The sequence below is a fragment of the Myzus persicae genome, unplaced genomic scaffold (genome assembly GCF_001856785.1).
Source record: "Myzus persicae strain clone G006 unplaced genomic scaffold, MPER_G0061.0, whole genome shotgun sequence".
Taxonomy (NCBI): Eukaryota; Metazoa; Arthropoda; class Insecta; order Hemiptera; family Aphididae; genus Myzus; species Myzus persicae.
In genome coordinates, this window is record NW_019104222.1 from 526,835 (window position 1) to 545,951 (window position 19,117).

The 19,117-nt window shown below is 29.2% G+C and overlaps 1 protein-coding gene across 1 annotated transcript in view; it reads right to left on the minus strand.

Moving 5' to 3' along the window:
* Positions 1-508: 508 nt before the first annotated feature.
* LOC111040162 (protein draper-like) overlaps positions 509-19,117 on the minus strand; it is a 31,734-nt gene continuing 13,125 nt past the window's right edge. The window contains exons 2-18 of the mRNA XM_022323930.1: positions 13,442-13,631; positions 11,516-11,645; positions 10,236-10,404; positions 9,924-10,170; positions 9,704-9,824; positions 8,898-9,035; positions 8,625-8,836; positions 8,266-8,432; positions 7,695-7,931; positions 5,015-5,179; positions 4,607-4,816; positions 4,053-4,205; positions 3,800-3,976; positions 3,564-3,674; positions 1,905-2,120; positions 1,260-1,574; positions 509-935 (exon numbers count right to left, since the gene is read on the minus strand). Of these exons, the coding sequence (XP_022179622.1) occupies positions 820-935; positions 1,260-1,574; positions 1,905-2,120; positions 3,564-3,674; positions 3,800-3,976; positions 4,053-4,205; positions 4,607-4,816; positions 5,015-5,179; positions 7,695-7,931; positions 8,266-8,432; positions 8,625-8,836; positions 8,898-9,035; positions 9,704-9,824; positions 9,924-10,170; positions 10,236-10,404; positions 11,516-11,645; positions 13,442-13,560 (3,003 nt within the window). The 5' untranslated portion in view covers positions 13,561-13,631 and the 3' untranslated portion in view covers positions 509-819. The remainder of the gene's footprint in view (positions 936-1,259; positions 1,575-1,904; positions 2,121-3,563; positions 3,675-3,799; positions 3,977-4,052; positions 4,206-4,606; positions 4,817-5,014; positions 5,180-7,694; positions 7,932-8,265; positions 8,433-8,624; positions 8,837-8,897; positions 9,036-9,703; positions 9,825-9,923; positions 10,171-10,235; positions 10,405-11,515; positions 11,646-13,441; positions 13,632-19,117) is intronic.

Below are 19,117 nucleotides of genomic sequence, written 5' to 3' on the forward strand. Positions count from 1 at the left end.
ATTCTGGAATACATCATTGGGACAACGGGACACTATATACAAGTCAAACCAGGACGTATGGCAACCCACATTCCTATATTACTATTACACAGTTCTTATGATTTACATTTTATAAAAAATCATAATTAAGATAAATGCACGTTTATTCATTAAATATTTAGGTACAATTATAGTAAATGTTTAAATAAAATCAATTACTTTTAACATAACAAAATATAAATAGGTCAAACTCAACACATGACCTATATTAATCATTAATCACAAACAAATAAAATATGAACTCCTTAATAAAATATCTAAGTAAAAAAGAAATAAAGTAAAAATTATTGTAGATAGTACATACATAATGTAAGATTATATGAATTATTCTTTTAATTACACATGAAAAAAATAATAGTAATAATGTTTACAATGTGAGATGTTTAATATAACACTCTAAAATAATATTATACAATTATATTTATGGAAATTTTTTCCTAGCTTTAACATAAAATTATGTTTAGTAATATTTATTTATTTTCAGTCATAAAGACAAATTTCAGAAGTCTATCAATAATGGACTACGCAAGTATATTAATAAAATATCACAGAGCGCCTCGATAATAAAATATATCAATTTGGTAGAAAACAAATTATTTCGTATAATAATATATGATTAGGTACTATTTAAATAAAATGTAGGTAAATAAAAAGCAATAAAAATATATAAATAAAAAAAAGAAGAGATTAATGTTGATAACTAAAGTCAAATAGTATTGTCTGAAGACAGTTACATAGGACTTCATGAACAATTCGGTAAGTCTTATATTATAATTTTTTTTATTCGACATTTAAATTCTTTTTACTTTCAGCCTTTAAACTTGTCGACATCCGTTGATAATGAGGCTTCCATGTACCATTGGGTCGCTGATAGTCCAAATGGTCGTATTCTTGTTCTATATAACAAATATTTAAAATTGATTTTTATTGATAAAACTAAGAGAGATAGGCCATTAGGATACAAATAGTATTTACAAATATTTTAAATTAATGTAAACATATTAACTAATAAAAAACACTCAAAAATCATTATCCGTTAATATTTCAGAAATAATTTGAATAATAATGTGAAAATTATAATTGAACAGAAATGTCAACAGTTAAAAAGAAAATTTAACACATTTTATTATTTTGATGAGCTATTAAGATGTTACCTATGACATTCAGTTATATAATAATGAATAAGTTATTATATTTTGGATTCAATATATATGTCTTACCCGCTGCTGCTAATTTTTTATCTTCAATTTCATCATACAGATTTTCTGATTTCAAATCATCTAGACTGTGATATATGTTTGGATTGTTCAAATCAGCTTCCATATTTTTGAAAGATGAAGCACTAGTTGATGGCATACCATAACTATCACTGTCATCCATCAATGATGACGAGCAACCAGCTTTCACCAAATTATTAGGCTTACACAAATTATTTTTAATTTGACAGTTGTTCAATGTTTGGTGTTCACTAACCATTCCTACTGTTGTACTAGTCTGTCCAAAAGAATATACAGGATTGTCAAAATGGAATCGATCTGAAATTATATAAAAAATCATATAAAAATAATCAAATAGTAATTTTATTCAGTTGGATGAAATATTCATATATTATCAATTATAAAATATATTTGTATTTACTTATTATTTATGCTTTAAGAGTATTAACAAATTTAAAAATAAAACACTTAATATTACAAAATATATTTTTAACTTAAGCATGGCGCAAGAGTCAAGATCATTAAAAATAATACATAAAAGCTACAGAGTAGCCCACAGAACACAATTATTGTCATTCATTCATATATATATATATTATTTATTAATTACCTATCTATATTTATATACTACAATAAAAATATATTTACCTTGATTTAAGGTAAGTGGATCAGCTCCATATTGGACATGTGCATGTATGACATTTTTGAGACCGGCAACACGATTACGGTAGTATAAGAACAACATGATAAATGCAGCTATTACCAAAATAGCAACAAACATCCCAGCAAAAGCTCCTGAAGAGCTCTTTTCAGTTTCTAATGTACCAACTCGTCGGTCAGTTAAAGGCTCATCACAGTTCTCACCTAGATCATATTTTGTAATTTTAAAAAGTATCCAATTTATTACAATAAAACATTAAATGTAAAACTTTTACATTAACTGTAAAGCAATAAGAATTCAATATTATTTTTAAAAATCAAGTTAAAAACAATAAATGTAAGCACCTATAATTTTTGTCTTACAATTTACAACTGACAATATTTAAATAGGTACCTATTTAGTAAGTTGTAATATTTGTTGAAAATAGAATTTCATTTTTTTTTAAAGTTAGGTATTAATAATTCCATAGTATCAAAATTATATTACATTTACGAATATACTCATAGTTAAAAGTTGAAACTATAAAGAATACCTAAATGCATAGCCTTAAGTTAATAAAATATATTGGAAGGGCTCTGAAGTTCCACTATAAATTTTCAACAAACCATTTCATGGGGTGCTCTGCCACCTACACCTAGCTTCCAACGATTTATGTTAGTAACATTCAAAAAAAATTGTGGCTATGTATCTTAAGTATTTGCAAATTGCTATAATAACAACTAATGAGAAACCTTGTAATATATTTAAAAACTTTTTGAGGGTAACAACATTTTCATCGACATTTAAAGAAGAAAAACTAAATAACAGTCTACTATAGCTCAATACGGATCAAGACATTTTTTTTAAATCTCAAGTAGCTTCAGGTATTTGTTTGTGAGTTAGATGCACAAAAAAAAATTATATCTATTTTGTCAAAGTGAAAACTGGTCCTGAGTGAAAATTGACGTTATCCTCAATTCTTTTCTCTGATTCATAAGATACCTGGGTAAGTAGAGCTGGAAATTTTCAATTTTGACTTATAAATAGTACTTATTGGATCAAATTTTCTGTCAGAAATCACCCTCAAAAACATTTTGTCTAATACGAGTACTTTTCATGCACGCACACATCTTACGCTATAAGTTCAATATAATATGCTCAATTCATCTAAACGAAATAGACAAAAATAGCTATTCTGGGAGTGGGACTAATATTCAAACTAGGTGGAAGGCTCAGTACACCCACTACGCTTATGAGTTATGAGTTCGGGGTACATATTTTGTTAAGATGTGAGATATTTATTAATGAATTAGGCTTCAAATTATTTTATTAGTAGGTATTATAAAAAAAACCAATGAATTATTTAATCGAGTAGAGAATTAGATTGAAAAATAACAACAATAATTTAAAATGCACAAATAGATTAGGTATGACAATAATATTGAAGAATTGTGCCTATAATAGCTGATACAGTTTAAGCATATCCAATGATTTTATAATATAATATATTATACCTAATCTACAAAAATGCACTTAAAGTAAATCATAAAATAAAATTTGTAGATAGGTACAATACACAATAAATATCTTTAAAAACTAGATATTAATAGTATATACAATGAACCGAGATGTATTTATTGTATGTAGATAAGATGTTGTAGATGTACCTGTGTATCCGTGTCTACATACACAACCATCGACGGCATGACAGATAAACTTTTCACTGGGACAGTTGCACGTAGACATGCAATGATCGCCATAATATTGATCAGGACAAACTGTAAAATCGTAGAGAATTTGTCAGTTTTTTAATGCTTAACGACAGTTGCAAGAGCGTATAAAAGAGCTCAGCATTTCTCAGCTTATCGGTTTGAATCGGGACAATAAAATAAAGTTTACTGACCTTCGGAACATGAAGGTCCGGTAAATCCTGGTTTACAATGGCAAACTCCATCGATGGCACGGCAAGAACCGCCGTTTTGACACTTACATGGGAGTCCACAATTGATACCGTACGTGCCGTGCGGACACACTTTCGTGCAGTTGGAGCCGGTCCAGCCCGGATAACAATGGCAGGCGCCTGAAGAAAAATAAGAAAAAATGTGAACAATTTACTTTCACACGCCCCTTAAACCAGCAATAGAAGTCATCCTTACCGGTGACGTGATGGCAATCACCGTATTCGCAGTCGCACTTCTTCAGACATCCCCGGCCATAAGACTTGGCTGGACAAGCGTGCTGGCATATCGGCCCGATGTAACCAGGTCGGCATTCAAACTTTCCGGTCACGTGGTCGCATGACAAGTTGTCTGTGAAAACGGAAAGTGAAACATTAGTATGGCTGTAGAAGTACAAAGTAAGCACTACTAAATGAAGTATAGCGAGGATTTCAAATATTCATCTACTATTTTATGATGATACTTAATGCAAATGTACATTTTATATTATTTATGACGTATGTAAAATAAATCAATTAAAAAATGTAAGTATTGCATTTATTTTAAAAGAGGCAAAATTATAACATAGATAGATTAAATGAGATACATTTCGTATATTATTAATTTATTAGATATTTATTTCTATAATCATTAAAAAAAGGCATTTAATTATATAAGCCCAAACCCTGTAAAAATATATTATCTATAGGTAATAATGTTAATATACTAATATAGTAGCATAAAATAGATTATAGACAGAAAAAACGACCTACCATCGGAATGTCTTTCCGGACACTCCTCTCTGCACCCGAAACCGTACTTGTTCGGTTTGCACGGCAGATCGCACTTAGGCCCTTCCCAGCCGCGAGTGCACGTGCACTTGGCCGTCTTCTGGTCACACGAACTGTCGTTATGACAGTCGCACTCGTTCTGACAGTCCTCGCCGTAAGTGCCGCGAGGGCAGAGCGTCTCGCAACGTACACCTGAAAACGCGAAAACAATTAATTAGACAATAAGCCTAAACTCGTACAAATGCACAATGGGCATGCAGTTATATGTATATAACACGCGGCCCCACAAGAATAAAATTGTGCGGTACTATCGACACGGCCGCGAAATTATATTGTTATGCATTTCAGTTGTAAATAAGCGTCTAATGCAATAGGTATGACGTCGTTTACCGTTCCAGCCTTCGATGCATTTGCATTCACCAGTCACCGGGTTGCACGACGCCGTGTTTTCCCAGTTGCACTCACAAGTCTGCTTACAGTCTCTGCCATAAGTCTCAGGTGGACAAGCCGAGTTGCAGTTATCGCCCGTAAAACCCGGTTGGCAAGTGCAAGTGCCTGAAACAATATACGATCGATTAAATACAACAGTTAAAATAATATATGGTTGTGATTTATTATAGCTAGGCAATTAAAGTCATCAAAAGTACACAAAAGCCACACCCGTACAAAAAATTCAAATTTATTTTTAAAAACCATTTTACACCGAAATCGTATAGTCACCTCAGAATATTTTTTCAAACCCACTACAAATATGCCACTCATAAACTACTGAAAGAAAAAAAAACAATTGACAGAGCAAGATAAAAAACCATCCCAAAAATATTTTAATATATATGTCACACGTTTCTTAAGAACCCAAAACATATCAAATCTTCAGGTTAAGCAAAAATAAATACATTTAAAAACTCAAATTTAAACTATACTTCGAATTACGTTGAGATTAAATGACTTGACTACAACAAATAAGTATTTTTTAAGAGTCATGTAAAAATATGCCACCCACTTTTTTCTATCAACACATAAGCATCTGGAACAGTACTTCGGTCTAGCACTTTCTATGTGTTTCTTAGTTTTCGATACACGTGTTTAACTGTTACATTATAATAAATATTATGTTCACGAGTTCACGTTTACGTATTACATATTTATAATTATGAATAAATGGAAAAATGATTACTAGTACTAATAGAGTAAAGTCCATGTGATATAAAGTATATCTATTATTATCGCATTATAAAATAATTAATAAAGCTGTTAAGAATTATCGAACGTCAAAATCAACAAAAATATTTATCTTCTTTAAATATTAGCAAATATTGAGCATACATGGAGAATTGAGATATAAAATGGCCGGCCGGTCATCGTTAGCGCAACGTCATGACCTGCGTCAAACCATACATCGTTTGCGCATTTACATAATATGCAACAATAACATAGTACACACATTTTTAAAAGAACATAAGTTATACATCACACATTAAAATAACTTTTAATACAAAATTTAGGTTTCACTTAAAAATTACAAATAATAGGCAGTCATAATTAAAATACATGATATACATATTGCGATAAAAATGTGTGGAATAGTTGTGGTTTTGAGTCACCCGCACACTAAAGTATGTTTTATCTGATTGTAGGTTACATAATTTTCTATTTTTAAAAATAAATTATAAATACTCAATGTTCGAAAATTGAATACAATTACAGGCGTCAAATTTTAAGCTGAAAGTTAGTAAACAATTTTTGCTATTGGGTACTCTTAATTTCTGCCAGTTCTATTGTTAAATATGATGATATGCACATCACATATGATAATTGAACGTATAGAATACGGATGATGCTCAAACGGTATCATATACCAAAATCGAAGGATATGAAGGATAGTGAAGCACAAACAATTTACGGCCATAAAATACTTCCGAACAGCTCATTATCTACGTATATACGGTACATACGTATCGATATAATAATGCTTGAAATAGTGACATTTTTTTACGTAATTGACATTTTATTGTAATTTATAAATACCATTGACATCATAATTTGACAAACACTCAACTAAATAAATAAATAATTTATTTATTACGAAAATTCTGAACATTAAATATGTAATGTGGCTACTGGCTAAAACAATAATATACTACCAATATAAAAACAAACTTTTAATTATTTTTGCATTTATAGGTACGTCTAGCGTGAGAACTTCCATAATGGAAGTATAGCAGAGCAAATTCGTCATAATAGTTTAACAACTCAATTAATAAACATATCTATCAACGGGATGTTTATTATTATACTCACTAGGTCGATTTTAATATTCGGGGTCATATACATTTTTCAGTTGTACAGCTGTAATATTATACAAATACGATATGTGAATGTATAATATCTGGTAAATTATAAACTATTTTTCCATTGTAATTTCAAACTTTCCTATTAGAAATTTAAATTTACAAAAAGTGGTATCTTTGACCGATTACCAATCATCAATCTCAGTATACAAAATATGTAGGTGCTTCACTTTTGGAGCTTTTTATATTGACCTAAAGACAATACGCTGTTTGTAAAGAACTAATAATAGCCTTACAAAACCAATAACTATAAGGCTTTTTTGGACGAGCCAATTATATTGATAAAATACATACGACATTCGACAATATTCTCGCTGTAAAATTTAATTATATAATGATTAGTGCCATTGCCTGAAGCCATCCTATTATACAAACACACACTCAAAAACTTGTAGATTATTATTTTATTAGGGCATGCTAAAAATATCAGATTCGAGTCCTTCCATATTATTTTTTTCGCAAAACCACTTCAAATTTAAATTCACTAATTCTCACATATCATATCTAACACGTGCAGATAAATAAACAGTTATGACGCATGTTACCAGTAAGCAATAAAAAAATATGTTTAGTCCCAATACAAATAATTGTATTAATATTAAAATATGAGTAACATCACGAGTAACGATATGTTCAATATTTATATTTTTGGTATAAAACAAAAAATATTTCTCATGTAGTACTATGACTAGGTAGGTATTTAAGTATTTAGTATTTACCGTCAATGGGACTACACGCTGCATCGTTTTTACATTGACATTCATTTTTACAATTTTCACCGTAAAATGACTTTTCACACGGCAAATCACATTGCTGTCCTCTCCACCCAGGAGGACATAAACACATACCAGATTCAGGAGAACACTTGGCTCCATTGTTGCATTGACAGTGGTTGTTACAGTTCTCGCCATACGTACCTTCGGGACAGGTTACGTTACACGAGAATCCACGATAACCTAAAAATAACAATTAGATTATTATCTAACTCAAATGAGAACATAATATTATGTACGTAGGTACGTTCAATAATTCATCATTTAAACGAGTGTGCATATTATAGCATTTTAACAAATGCATTGTAAAATTAATATTAAGTACTCAATTTCATTTTTATTCATTCAATTTACATTACAAAACTAATTTATAGAGATGAAGTATGAAAACGTAATTTATCAAATTGTAAGCTGTAGTCTAAATATTATCAGATTAAAAAAGATTAATAAACATATTATATTATTATTTATGTACTAGGGACCATAATGTTCGAGAATTATTGACTTAATTTCATACCAGGACCGCATATGCATGTGCCGTTATTAGCCAAACATTGCGCGTTGTTGTGACAGTCGCATTTTCTTCGACACCTTTCGCCATAAGTATACAGTGGACATGTTCTAGAGCACGTAGGACCATCCCAACCAGCTACACACTCACAGGTTCCTTTCCACGGATGACACCTAAAATCAAAGTTATAAAATTTGTTTTTAACCAAAAAACGGTTAGTTATTTTTGACACAAAAAACAACGTGGTATTTCAAACGCAAAAAAACAGAACCGTTCAACTTTACTTATTTAAGAGTATTTTAAGTTTAAATAGCTAAGAATAATAAGTTACGATACACTCACAAATATTTAAAATTTTTACTTACGAATTGGTATTTTCAACAACGCATTGACATATTTTGTCACATCTTTCTCCATAAAGACCATCTGGACATATGCGTTTGGAACATTTTTCCCCTTTCCAACCTTTTTCGCATATACATTTTCCATTTTTTGGTTCACAATACGAATTTTCCGGACAAGTACAATTTTTCAAACAATTTGGACCATACATTCCTTCCGGACAAATATCTTTGCACTAAACCAAAACGTAAAAATTATTATTTAATATTTGACTTAAAAAAAGAAATGTACATTACTTTTTCGCCATAATATCCAGGCATACATTGACATTGTCCAGTAATATGATGGCAATAGCCTTCATTGAAACAATCACATGACTTACTGCAGTTAACTCCCCATTTTCCGGGCTCGCATTTTTCTCCACACACCATTCCCTAAAAATAAACTTGTATTATTGTGATGTAGTTAATAATATAACTAACTAGTAAAAAAATATTATCTCTTCCGGGGATATTTTAAGCTTCAAACGTTTAAACGGTATTCAACATACATATTATACACAGTTCATTTAATTAATTATTATTAAACAATTTTATGTATTACCTATTAAGACGAATAGAAATTTTCTTTATAAAAATGAACTACTTACACTTATTTTTTATTGTTCAATTAAAATTAGTTTTTAAAATAAACTTATGAATATTAAATAAAGTTGATTCGATTTTGATAGTTTTTGTTTAGTTATAAATTATTACATAAAAAACAAATTAATTTATAAGTGTTTATTTACTTTTATATGTTTTATTTTCAATTGTTTTCTTTAGTAATCTTATGAGAAACTCGATGTGGCGTGCTATAAATTAAGTATGAAAAAACGATCAATGTTATTTATCTACCTATTTGACACAATAAAATAATCATGGATTTTATTCCGGTCTGATTACATTTAACAATCTAATAGATAATAATCAATAAACCTTAACGACGAATAAAAGAACAATTTAAACGGAAAACATTGGATATTTAATTGTTATCAAGGATATTTGATTAAAACGATATTTTAGAATGCGACTCATAAAATAATTGTTTAAATGTTACATACCGTCCATCCAGAGGAACACAAACAATGACCAGTTTGTGGATCACAACTACCCGCATTCTGACATTTGCATTCGCTTTGGCACTCATCTCCGTGACGACCTGATGGACATCTCTGATCACACCTATATTTGGAATTTATAAAATAGTTTTCAAAACATAGAACATCGGTGATAAAGCTGTTTCCGCTTGTTCTAACACGAATCCTCGAAACAATTACTTACAGTGGACCTCTGAATCCCGGGGGGCAGTCACATTTTCCAGTTACTGGATCACAAATAGCACCATTTTTACAAGGGCATTCTTCAACACAGTTAACGCCAAAGTTATGAGGCGAACATTTTTCTGAACAGTCAACTCCCGTCCAACCTGCTAAGCATTTGCACTGACCGTCATACGGATCACACGGTGATCCATTTTCACACTGACATTTCTCTGTGCAAAACTCGCCAAATTTCCCAGATGGACATGCTTTACACACAAATAAATTATACTTAGACTCTTATCATAGTATTTTAAATATCATTGATTATTACTTTTATTGCAATAAGGCCCTCCATAGTTGTCATCACATTTACAAATATTTGGAAACATGCAAGTACCATGTTCACAGTTGTTCTGACAGACTGGAATGCAATTAGTTTTATTTGGTGATATAACAAATCCTTCACAGCATTCTTCAATGGGCTTCTTTTTTTCCAAGACCTGGAAATTTAATATGTAATTATTTTACTATTTGTTTTAATGAGATTCCCGGATAGAATACACAATTAATAAACCATTGAGATTAAACATTATAAATTGTTTTTAAGTGTAACACGCTCAAATGAGATAACCAAACCTAATATAATAGTAATGTGTATTATAACTTGAAATGTAAAGCAAATATATACCAATTAAGTCATTGAAACGTTCAGAAGATGTTAAAGTCTAAAAATTATAATGATTAAGCAAATGAGCGTTGGACTTAATAGGAACATACTTACATACATTTCCGTTAAAGGAATTTCAAAAATGAATTGAATTAAAACAAGAATGAATAACTAATTAATAGTTAAGAAGATTTTAATCGATTTTTAAAAAGTTATATGGTGTCACAACTACAATATATTTTATAATATTAGTAAACATATTATTTACAAATTTTAATTAATTGAATTTCATTACAATTTAATATACAAGTACATTTAAAATAAACGTATTCCAGAGATGGAGTTGATCACATAAATACACTTTTTTTTAAAAAACTTGAAATTTTTTTAATGAGAAACTAAATAATAACCAGGGCTTCGAACTTTATGCATTTGCGTATTTCTTAGAAAGCTGCATATTACAAATCTGATTCGATACAAAATCGTTTCATAGTACATTATACAATCTAAATACAAAAAAATGTAAACAAGTAACATATTTGACTAACTTTACATGATTTTGCATATTTAAAGATTTTAAGCATATAAATGTATATTATAATAGTAAATCATCGATTTAAGAAACTTAAAAATAAAAATCCACCAAGCATCGACTATATTTTGAATTATACTATACCAAAAATCGATTGTAGTTTATCGACCCTGTAAAAACGATGTATTTTTACCAAGAACTACATATGTACTTGTTAGTTGTTACTATTTACTAATCAGCCGTGTTATACCTTATATTAGTTGTATTAATATTAGAGTGCATACCTATCGTTACTATTAAAAGTAAAATATTAAGTAACCATAAAAAACGTGAGGTAAAAAAGGATAGGTATTAAAAATGAGCTGCTATTATAAAAAGCGGTGGGTACAAATGTGTTTTTTTTTCAAATTACCTGCTGCGAAACCACCGATCTCATTACAATTCGGTATCTGGAACATTTTAGTTTAAAGTCTGTAAAGCAAAAATAAGACTCTCGTACTTGGTATGGTTTCATTTCAGTCACATTAACCGTCACATTATACCTAAACAAAAAGTTCCAAAAATTAATGAAAGTTGTACGTTTATAAATTATTGAAATAAACGTCTAATAAAATGTAATGTATGTATTAACTGAATCCTACCTAGGTATAAGTAATTATATTATAATAAAGGATTTATTAAAAAAAAAATACAATTCTATTAAAATGATACACATACGAACGACATAATTTTAAAAATACTATGTACCTACACATTCCGTTTCTTAACATATTTTCATAATAATTGCATCACCATCACACTATCGAGGTATTAATTAACATTCATCTTTCATTTCTCTTTCAGCACTGTGGGAACTTGTCTCATAGCCACATGTTTTTTTATTTATATTATTATAAACATGCGCATATTTACAACAAAAATATAATAATATAATAACTATTGTACATTAGTTTCGAATTATTAATTAGATAAAAACATATTATTTAATTAAATTACAAGATTATGAGAAAAAAGGTTATTTTACAACAATATTATTATTTTTTTTTTTAGTAACGCGACTATATTGTGCATAATATTGAATAACTAGGGTCCAGAAAAAGTTCATATACAAATTGATAAGTATATTTATTGAACATATCCACCATGTTTAAAATCTAATAATATATTATTTATCAATATATTTTATTGACATAAATTATATACGTATTATATTATTTAGTTTGTTTTTGAAGATTAAAATGTTCAACAGAAACATAACGATATCATATTTGTGTATAATATTATATAATTTAATTATGTTTACATTTAAATAAATGATATCACATTTAAACAACAACAACATTTTATTAGTATATTCATACATGCATACATAAGGCTCATTAAATTAACATTTGAAAATCTCAAAACCAATGATAATCACTATAGATAACAAAAATGTTTCAAGAGACACATAGGTACTACAAAGTGGAATCACTCACCTTTGAGCTGAATAATACCTAGTATAATATTATAGTAAATACGAATACTATGCAACGGTAAATCACCACATACAGAAAAAAATAATTTTTTCTCGGTTAATTGTGAGTCTGTGACCACTACTCAGTTACATATAGTATTATAGGATACTATTTAAAAAATGTAAATGTAAATAATTGCACTTTACCTATGCATTAACAAACGATTTTAGATTATAAATATTTAATGAAAACGATACGACAATGATTAATTTAATTTATTTTATACTTGAACTTAAATTAATATCCAACGCTATTAATAATAGTTAGGTAATGAGTAACTTAAAAAAAAATTGTCATATCAATTAAATTTAAAAAAAACCATCAAAATTCAAACGAAAAGCCATGCATTTATTTATTTAGTCAAGCATAAGATAAAAGGTATATATTTTAACAATGGTTAAGGTTTTCAGAATTCAACTTTCATATCTTCGTAATAACAATTTAAATTTTACGATAGTAAAACTGAAATAAAACAATATATTCTAAAGTTAGTAATTTGTGGGTTTATCCAAAAATGGTCGAACAAAAAAAATCTATCTAAATGAAAATAAAGTAGCAACTTAGATCAATGGCTTCATTCAATAGTAAATGCCAATTGGGACTTTATAGTGAGAAGATTCCTAACTTATAAATAAAATAATAACAGAAAAAAGGTGAGAGAGGGACACGATCTTTCTTCAATATTTACAATAATATAAATTATAAATTTTATTCTCGATGATGAAATAGTGCATGTTCAAAAAATTAAACTCCCTCCCCCCTGATAAAATAATTTGACTACAGCTGGTACGATCAATAGGTTAAAATAAAATTGCACTTACAGCTCTAATCTGGTACAAACATTAGATCCTTTGAGCTCAGTTTCCGATTGAATTGGATAACACAGGTGGGCAAGTATTAACGCCGCAGCGTATATACCCAAATTACAATAACGTGTCATGATGGATAGTGATCACGTTTGATGAAGATTGTCAATTTACATGGTGGTGATTGTCCAAATGTTTGGTGTATCTATATAAAAAAAAAAAATTATTATAAAACCAATACATTCCTCTATTAGCTTAAAATATAAAAAACAACAAAACAATTAAAAATAAATCGGTAAATTAAATCACAATAAATTCTAAAAATTCAAATTCAAAGTATAAGAGACAATATTACTAGGTAGGTCGTAAAAAACAAATCGTTGCAATATTCTAACTAGCATTTTTTTCTAACGAAGGTTGAAGTTATGGTACGAAATTATAGTAAACAATACAATATGTATTTAATCATCGCAATACATTTTTTGTTTTCACAATATATCTAATAAAAATCATTTGGAGTTTATTATTATGATAGTGTCTACTAATTAGTTTTGTACTCATTGGCAATACGCATGACAAAGGAAAAACATTTTTGCCTTGGTAAGTTGACAGTCGTGAACCTACCTATTAAAACTCAATACATCCATAAGTTAACAGAAATCAAAATTAATTCATAAAAAAATGAGTGAGTGACATAAATTTTAATTCAAAATATTATATTATAACCCTTGTTATACAATGATTGACTTGTCGATGTATCATTTCATATCTACAATTTATTAACAGATGCCATAAGTGGCAAGAAGATGCGAGGAAGTGCAGTGAGCCAGAAAGGTGTATTCAGTGGCTTATATATATCCTAAAATACCATTCAAATTTTCTGCAGAATCTGTAAGAAAATTATTTTTTTTGTAACCGAAACTCTAAAAATAATATTAATTACACAAAACAAAATTATTGTATAATAATATAATACCTAGTTTACTTTTTGTGCAGAGGTAGGTGCACATTTTTTTTACACCTTCTTAGACAAAGTCTGGTCAAACGATTGAATTACAATGTCTTGTTAAATCTTACTGTAGAATAAATAGTAATATGCTTAGTAATAAGGCCAAGTACATTTACTTTAGTCTATAAGACGTCACCCTTATGTTTAACAGCGGAATATAAATAATATATAATATGGCATCGATTGTAGGCCACGCATTGCTGTGGTAGTGTGGTACCTAGCTGTAATAATATAAACCATATCTCAGAAAAAAACCTATATCATATGTTTCGAAATATCAATCATTGCATATTATGCATTTGGTAGGGTGATAAGCTAACCTAACCAGTCACACAATCCAATAAAATATCACCACATTTATCAGTTTTTTATAAAAAGGAAATCCGTTAAAGACCCAACAAACAATAAAATAATAAACAAATCGTAAGCTATCAGTGCCAACGCTAAAATCTATGTATCCATGAAAAAATATTGATAAGGAGAATAAGTGTGTTTGAAAAACATGTATGTCAAAACAAGTAGGCAACTGCCCCCAACCTATACTACAATCGATTATTTATTTTATATGTAAAATAAAGTAATAACATCACTCAAATTTTAGATGCCTTTTAACTTGCTACAAATAATTGATGTGTCACAAAATCTATATTAAAATATACAACATGTGTTGTAGGTACTTGTAATAGAAGTTATAAGTATTATAACACTTACGCAGTTAAACCGAACTATATTTTATACAGTTGAACACGCGTAGTAAATAGTAAATACGCCATATGTAAGGTCATCATATTTCTCAATAAAAGTAAGTATAGCTTTTTTTATCATATTGATGTGTTTAAATATTATAGTTATAATTTTTATAGCAAGAATAGCTAAAATATTCGTCGCCTTGTCGCCAAATTCGACTAAACAAAGATTAACTGAACACGGGTCAAAAAAAACAAAAAAAAAAACACTTTAATTGTTTACCTATTATACCTGCAACATAAAACCGCGAGCATTGTAAGTCTTGCAATAACACACAAACATGATTCCTTAGGTGCCTAAAATGGTTACGACCGCGTGTGTACCTATACGTATAGTATAACATATACACGTAGGTATATAGAACATGGGTATTTTAATAATGCATAATATGAGGTTCAGTACTTAGGTCTACACCACAAGCCTATCGTTACTGCTCGACAAATCGTACAGGTATATATCTGTGACAATAGGTATATCTGTATTACACTTTCCCACACAGATGTGACGTATACGTGTACTTCAATTACAACGCAATAATAGCAATCGATGGATCGGTTACGCCACCCGGTGTGGTAATTGCTCAATGAGTTGATGGTATAATATTATGGGAACACTGCAGCTTTAGCGCACGACAACTGAAATATTATGGAAAAAAAAATACAGTAGTTTGATCAAAGCATTCTTTTAACGTACAACGTCCTCACGTGCACAACAGCCGTCACGGTTGAGTAAAAAAAAAAAAGCTGTCCAATATTTTGCACGCAGTTTATAATTATATTGTGATGTCACAGCAGCCAGAACAGTAGGTACCCAATCGTAGCTGTCCACTTTACTGAATACTATGGGAATCACTTAATTTTTTTCCCAATCTAACTAGTATAGTCATATCTAATCTTCCTCATATAAGTAAAAAAAATTAAGGGTCAAATTTAAAAAAAACTATATTTAATGTAGTATTACGTTTTTTTTTTTAGTTCGTATAAGATTAATTAAAATGTATATATTTAACTTGTATATTAAAATAAATATGAAAATGGATTTTGTAATTTTTATTTTACCCCCGAAAATAATTGGTATCAGTTACTATTATTTTATTTAGTTAAGTTTTAAGATATAATTTATTATATTTAGACGTAAGACTGTAAAAAATTAAAATATTGTTGAACGATTACTATAGTAATATGTTAGTTCAGAATGTTTATTTAATACATATTATAGTTATTTCAGTCGTTATCGTATTATATATAGTATATACATAGTTTATCACACAATCTACCGATATCAATGTCATAAAAAAAGGAATTTACAAACTTATTGTTCGTTGTTAAGAAAGTGGTCTTTCATAAAACCACTAAACACTCACTACCTTTGTTCTTTGTCGACTCAAAACAATATGAATTCACTAGAAGTATTTAATTATCAGGCATACTAATTTTCTCCTCTATTAATAATTTATTTTAAAAAAAAAGGTTGAGCATGGTTGATGAATCACCCTGTATGTACAAAAATAAAAGATGAAAAACCTCATAAGCCCAGAATAATTTCATTGCCAAGAATACGGTCCCACTCGTAACTACTTCTGTTATTTAACTTGTTTTGTTGGTTGTGGTGCCTCACACCCTTCGTCAGACCTTACCAAACCACTTTACTGTCCAGCAAGATGTTCTGTACTCTGGTTTAAGGATCGAATTGTCCAGGTGTGCTAGTGTGCTATAGCACTGGCGATGGTTTACTCTCGTTTTTTTTAATGCCGGCGATTTATAACACCAAGTTCGTGTACTTATAATCTGATTCGGAAATAGATAATTTACTGATCAACCAGTTCAAAGACAAGTTTCACTCATGTGTGGCTTCTTACAGTGGCGTATCTAGGGAGCAAAAATATGTTTTAAGAATAAATCTGCAGTTTGAATAGGGAGTATTAGAACCCACACGACTTAACTAGGGTTAACTCATCAACGGCTATACTATCCAATTTATAATAAACTTAACCTATATAGCATTGTGTATTAAGTCCCTATAGTATTTATGTGAGACGTATGAGGGCGAAAGAGAGTACTCGCATGGCACGCGCCTAACCGCGGTTTATTCTTATGGCGATGGATTGTTTTGAGTGTTGCGGTCCGCAACAGTGTCCGCAACAGTATAAAATATTATGGTACAAGTTGTTTCGTTTCCGCGGGCCACTCGAAGGTTATTACACTCGAATACTGACGTATACTAAGTGCTGCTGCTGCACATGATATTAAAATAATATATTACAATACAGTTAAACATTCACGCGTGAAACGTTACAGCGGTGACGCCGACGTTTATTGTATTATTCGGTGTGTTATAAATATTATGTCTTAGATCTCCTAATCCCACGTGCAAGAAGAAATCGCCGACGTTTTTCGAAAAAAATCCAAAAACTATCCACAATCATCTACACGTGTATGGAGGTACCGAGTACAATAAAATACTAACCCATATCTCATTAGTTATCTAAAGCTCTGCATGTTGTATATTATGTGTACCCACTAGGCACTGTTTGTCGAAGACAAATTACATAGATTATAATATACTATTTCCGGTATAGTTATAAGTTACAATGATAAAGTTCTCAATATATCATCAAAGTATCTACCTATATTAACAAGTAGTATATGCATCACGTATTTACGTCATCGTGATTTAATGCACTGTAGTCAACTGATGTAGGTAGGTACAATCATTGGTGTGATGACGTATTTTTAACTATATTTACGGTATAAATTAGAGATATTAACGGTACAATGATTTCTGGTAGATGTACAAATTGGGTTTGAAAGTAAAATATATCTTCCGTAACATAATATAATATAATATAATTGTTGATTACAAAAGGTACCAATATAGTTTAAACACATCATCTAGTCAACAAATTATAACGGAATTTAGAGAAATCGTCATTCATATAAAAATAATAACAATTGAACGTCAAAAACGCATAATTATACAACGAAGATACAAAATTGTGTTATAACGTATAATTAACAATAGGTACCAAATTATTTAATATTATAATTATCATAGGACACAACCATAATTTAATTTATTTCATTAACAGTGATTATTTCTTATATCACAATACTCTTTGGTCAATATTAAAATACTGAAATTAAACAACGACGAACAAAGACCATTTAAAAGTGTATGCGTCGCATTTTCTACATTCCGTAGTTTTATAAAAAAAATAGATAAAAGTATTTGCTTAGAGAATCATTTATGTAGAAAAAATGTAAACAATCAGAAAAATAAACACATGAAACTAAAACACTGATCATTTTTTATTTATTATTTACTAAGAAGAATATGAATAGACTTGTCAGAATACAATATTCTAAACAGATAGTTAAAACTATTGTTTGGCGACTATAATGTTAAATACATAATATTATACATATATACTGCTGTAAAGTGCTGTAAAGCGCACATAATAAGATCGTTTAATATATTTTGTATTTTATTATAATGTAAATTCCTATATAGTACTTTGACATATACATTTAAAAAAATAGATTTTCATCAATATTGAACTTTTAAATATTTTTTAGTGAAACTATAGAATAAGTAGGTGTGCATCCAACCAAATACATTTGGTTATGTAATTATAATATAATATAATATAATGATCTTCTTTGTTACAGTATTACCTATGGCGATAAAGTGCATTTAAATTATCAGATAATAATCAAAAATACAAGTTAAAAATATAATTTTCACAAGACTATTCAATGTATTATATGAGTACAAAGAGTTTAAAATTTCACTTCCGTAATATCCGATAAAAACCAAACATTATCTAATTACGTCTTTTAAATTTCATGGATACTCTATCATAATCCGTCACTGAACATTATAACATAAAAAATAAGGAAGAACAATATTATCATTGTTTTGGATCAATTTACAAT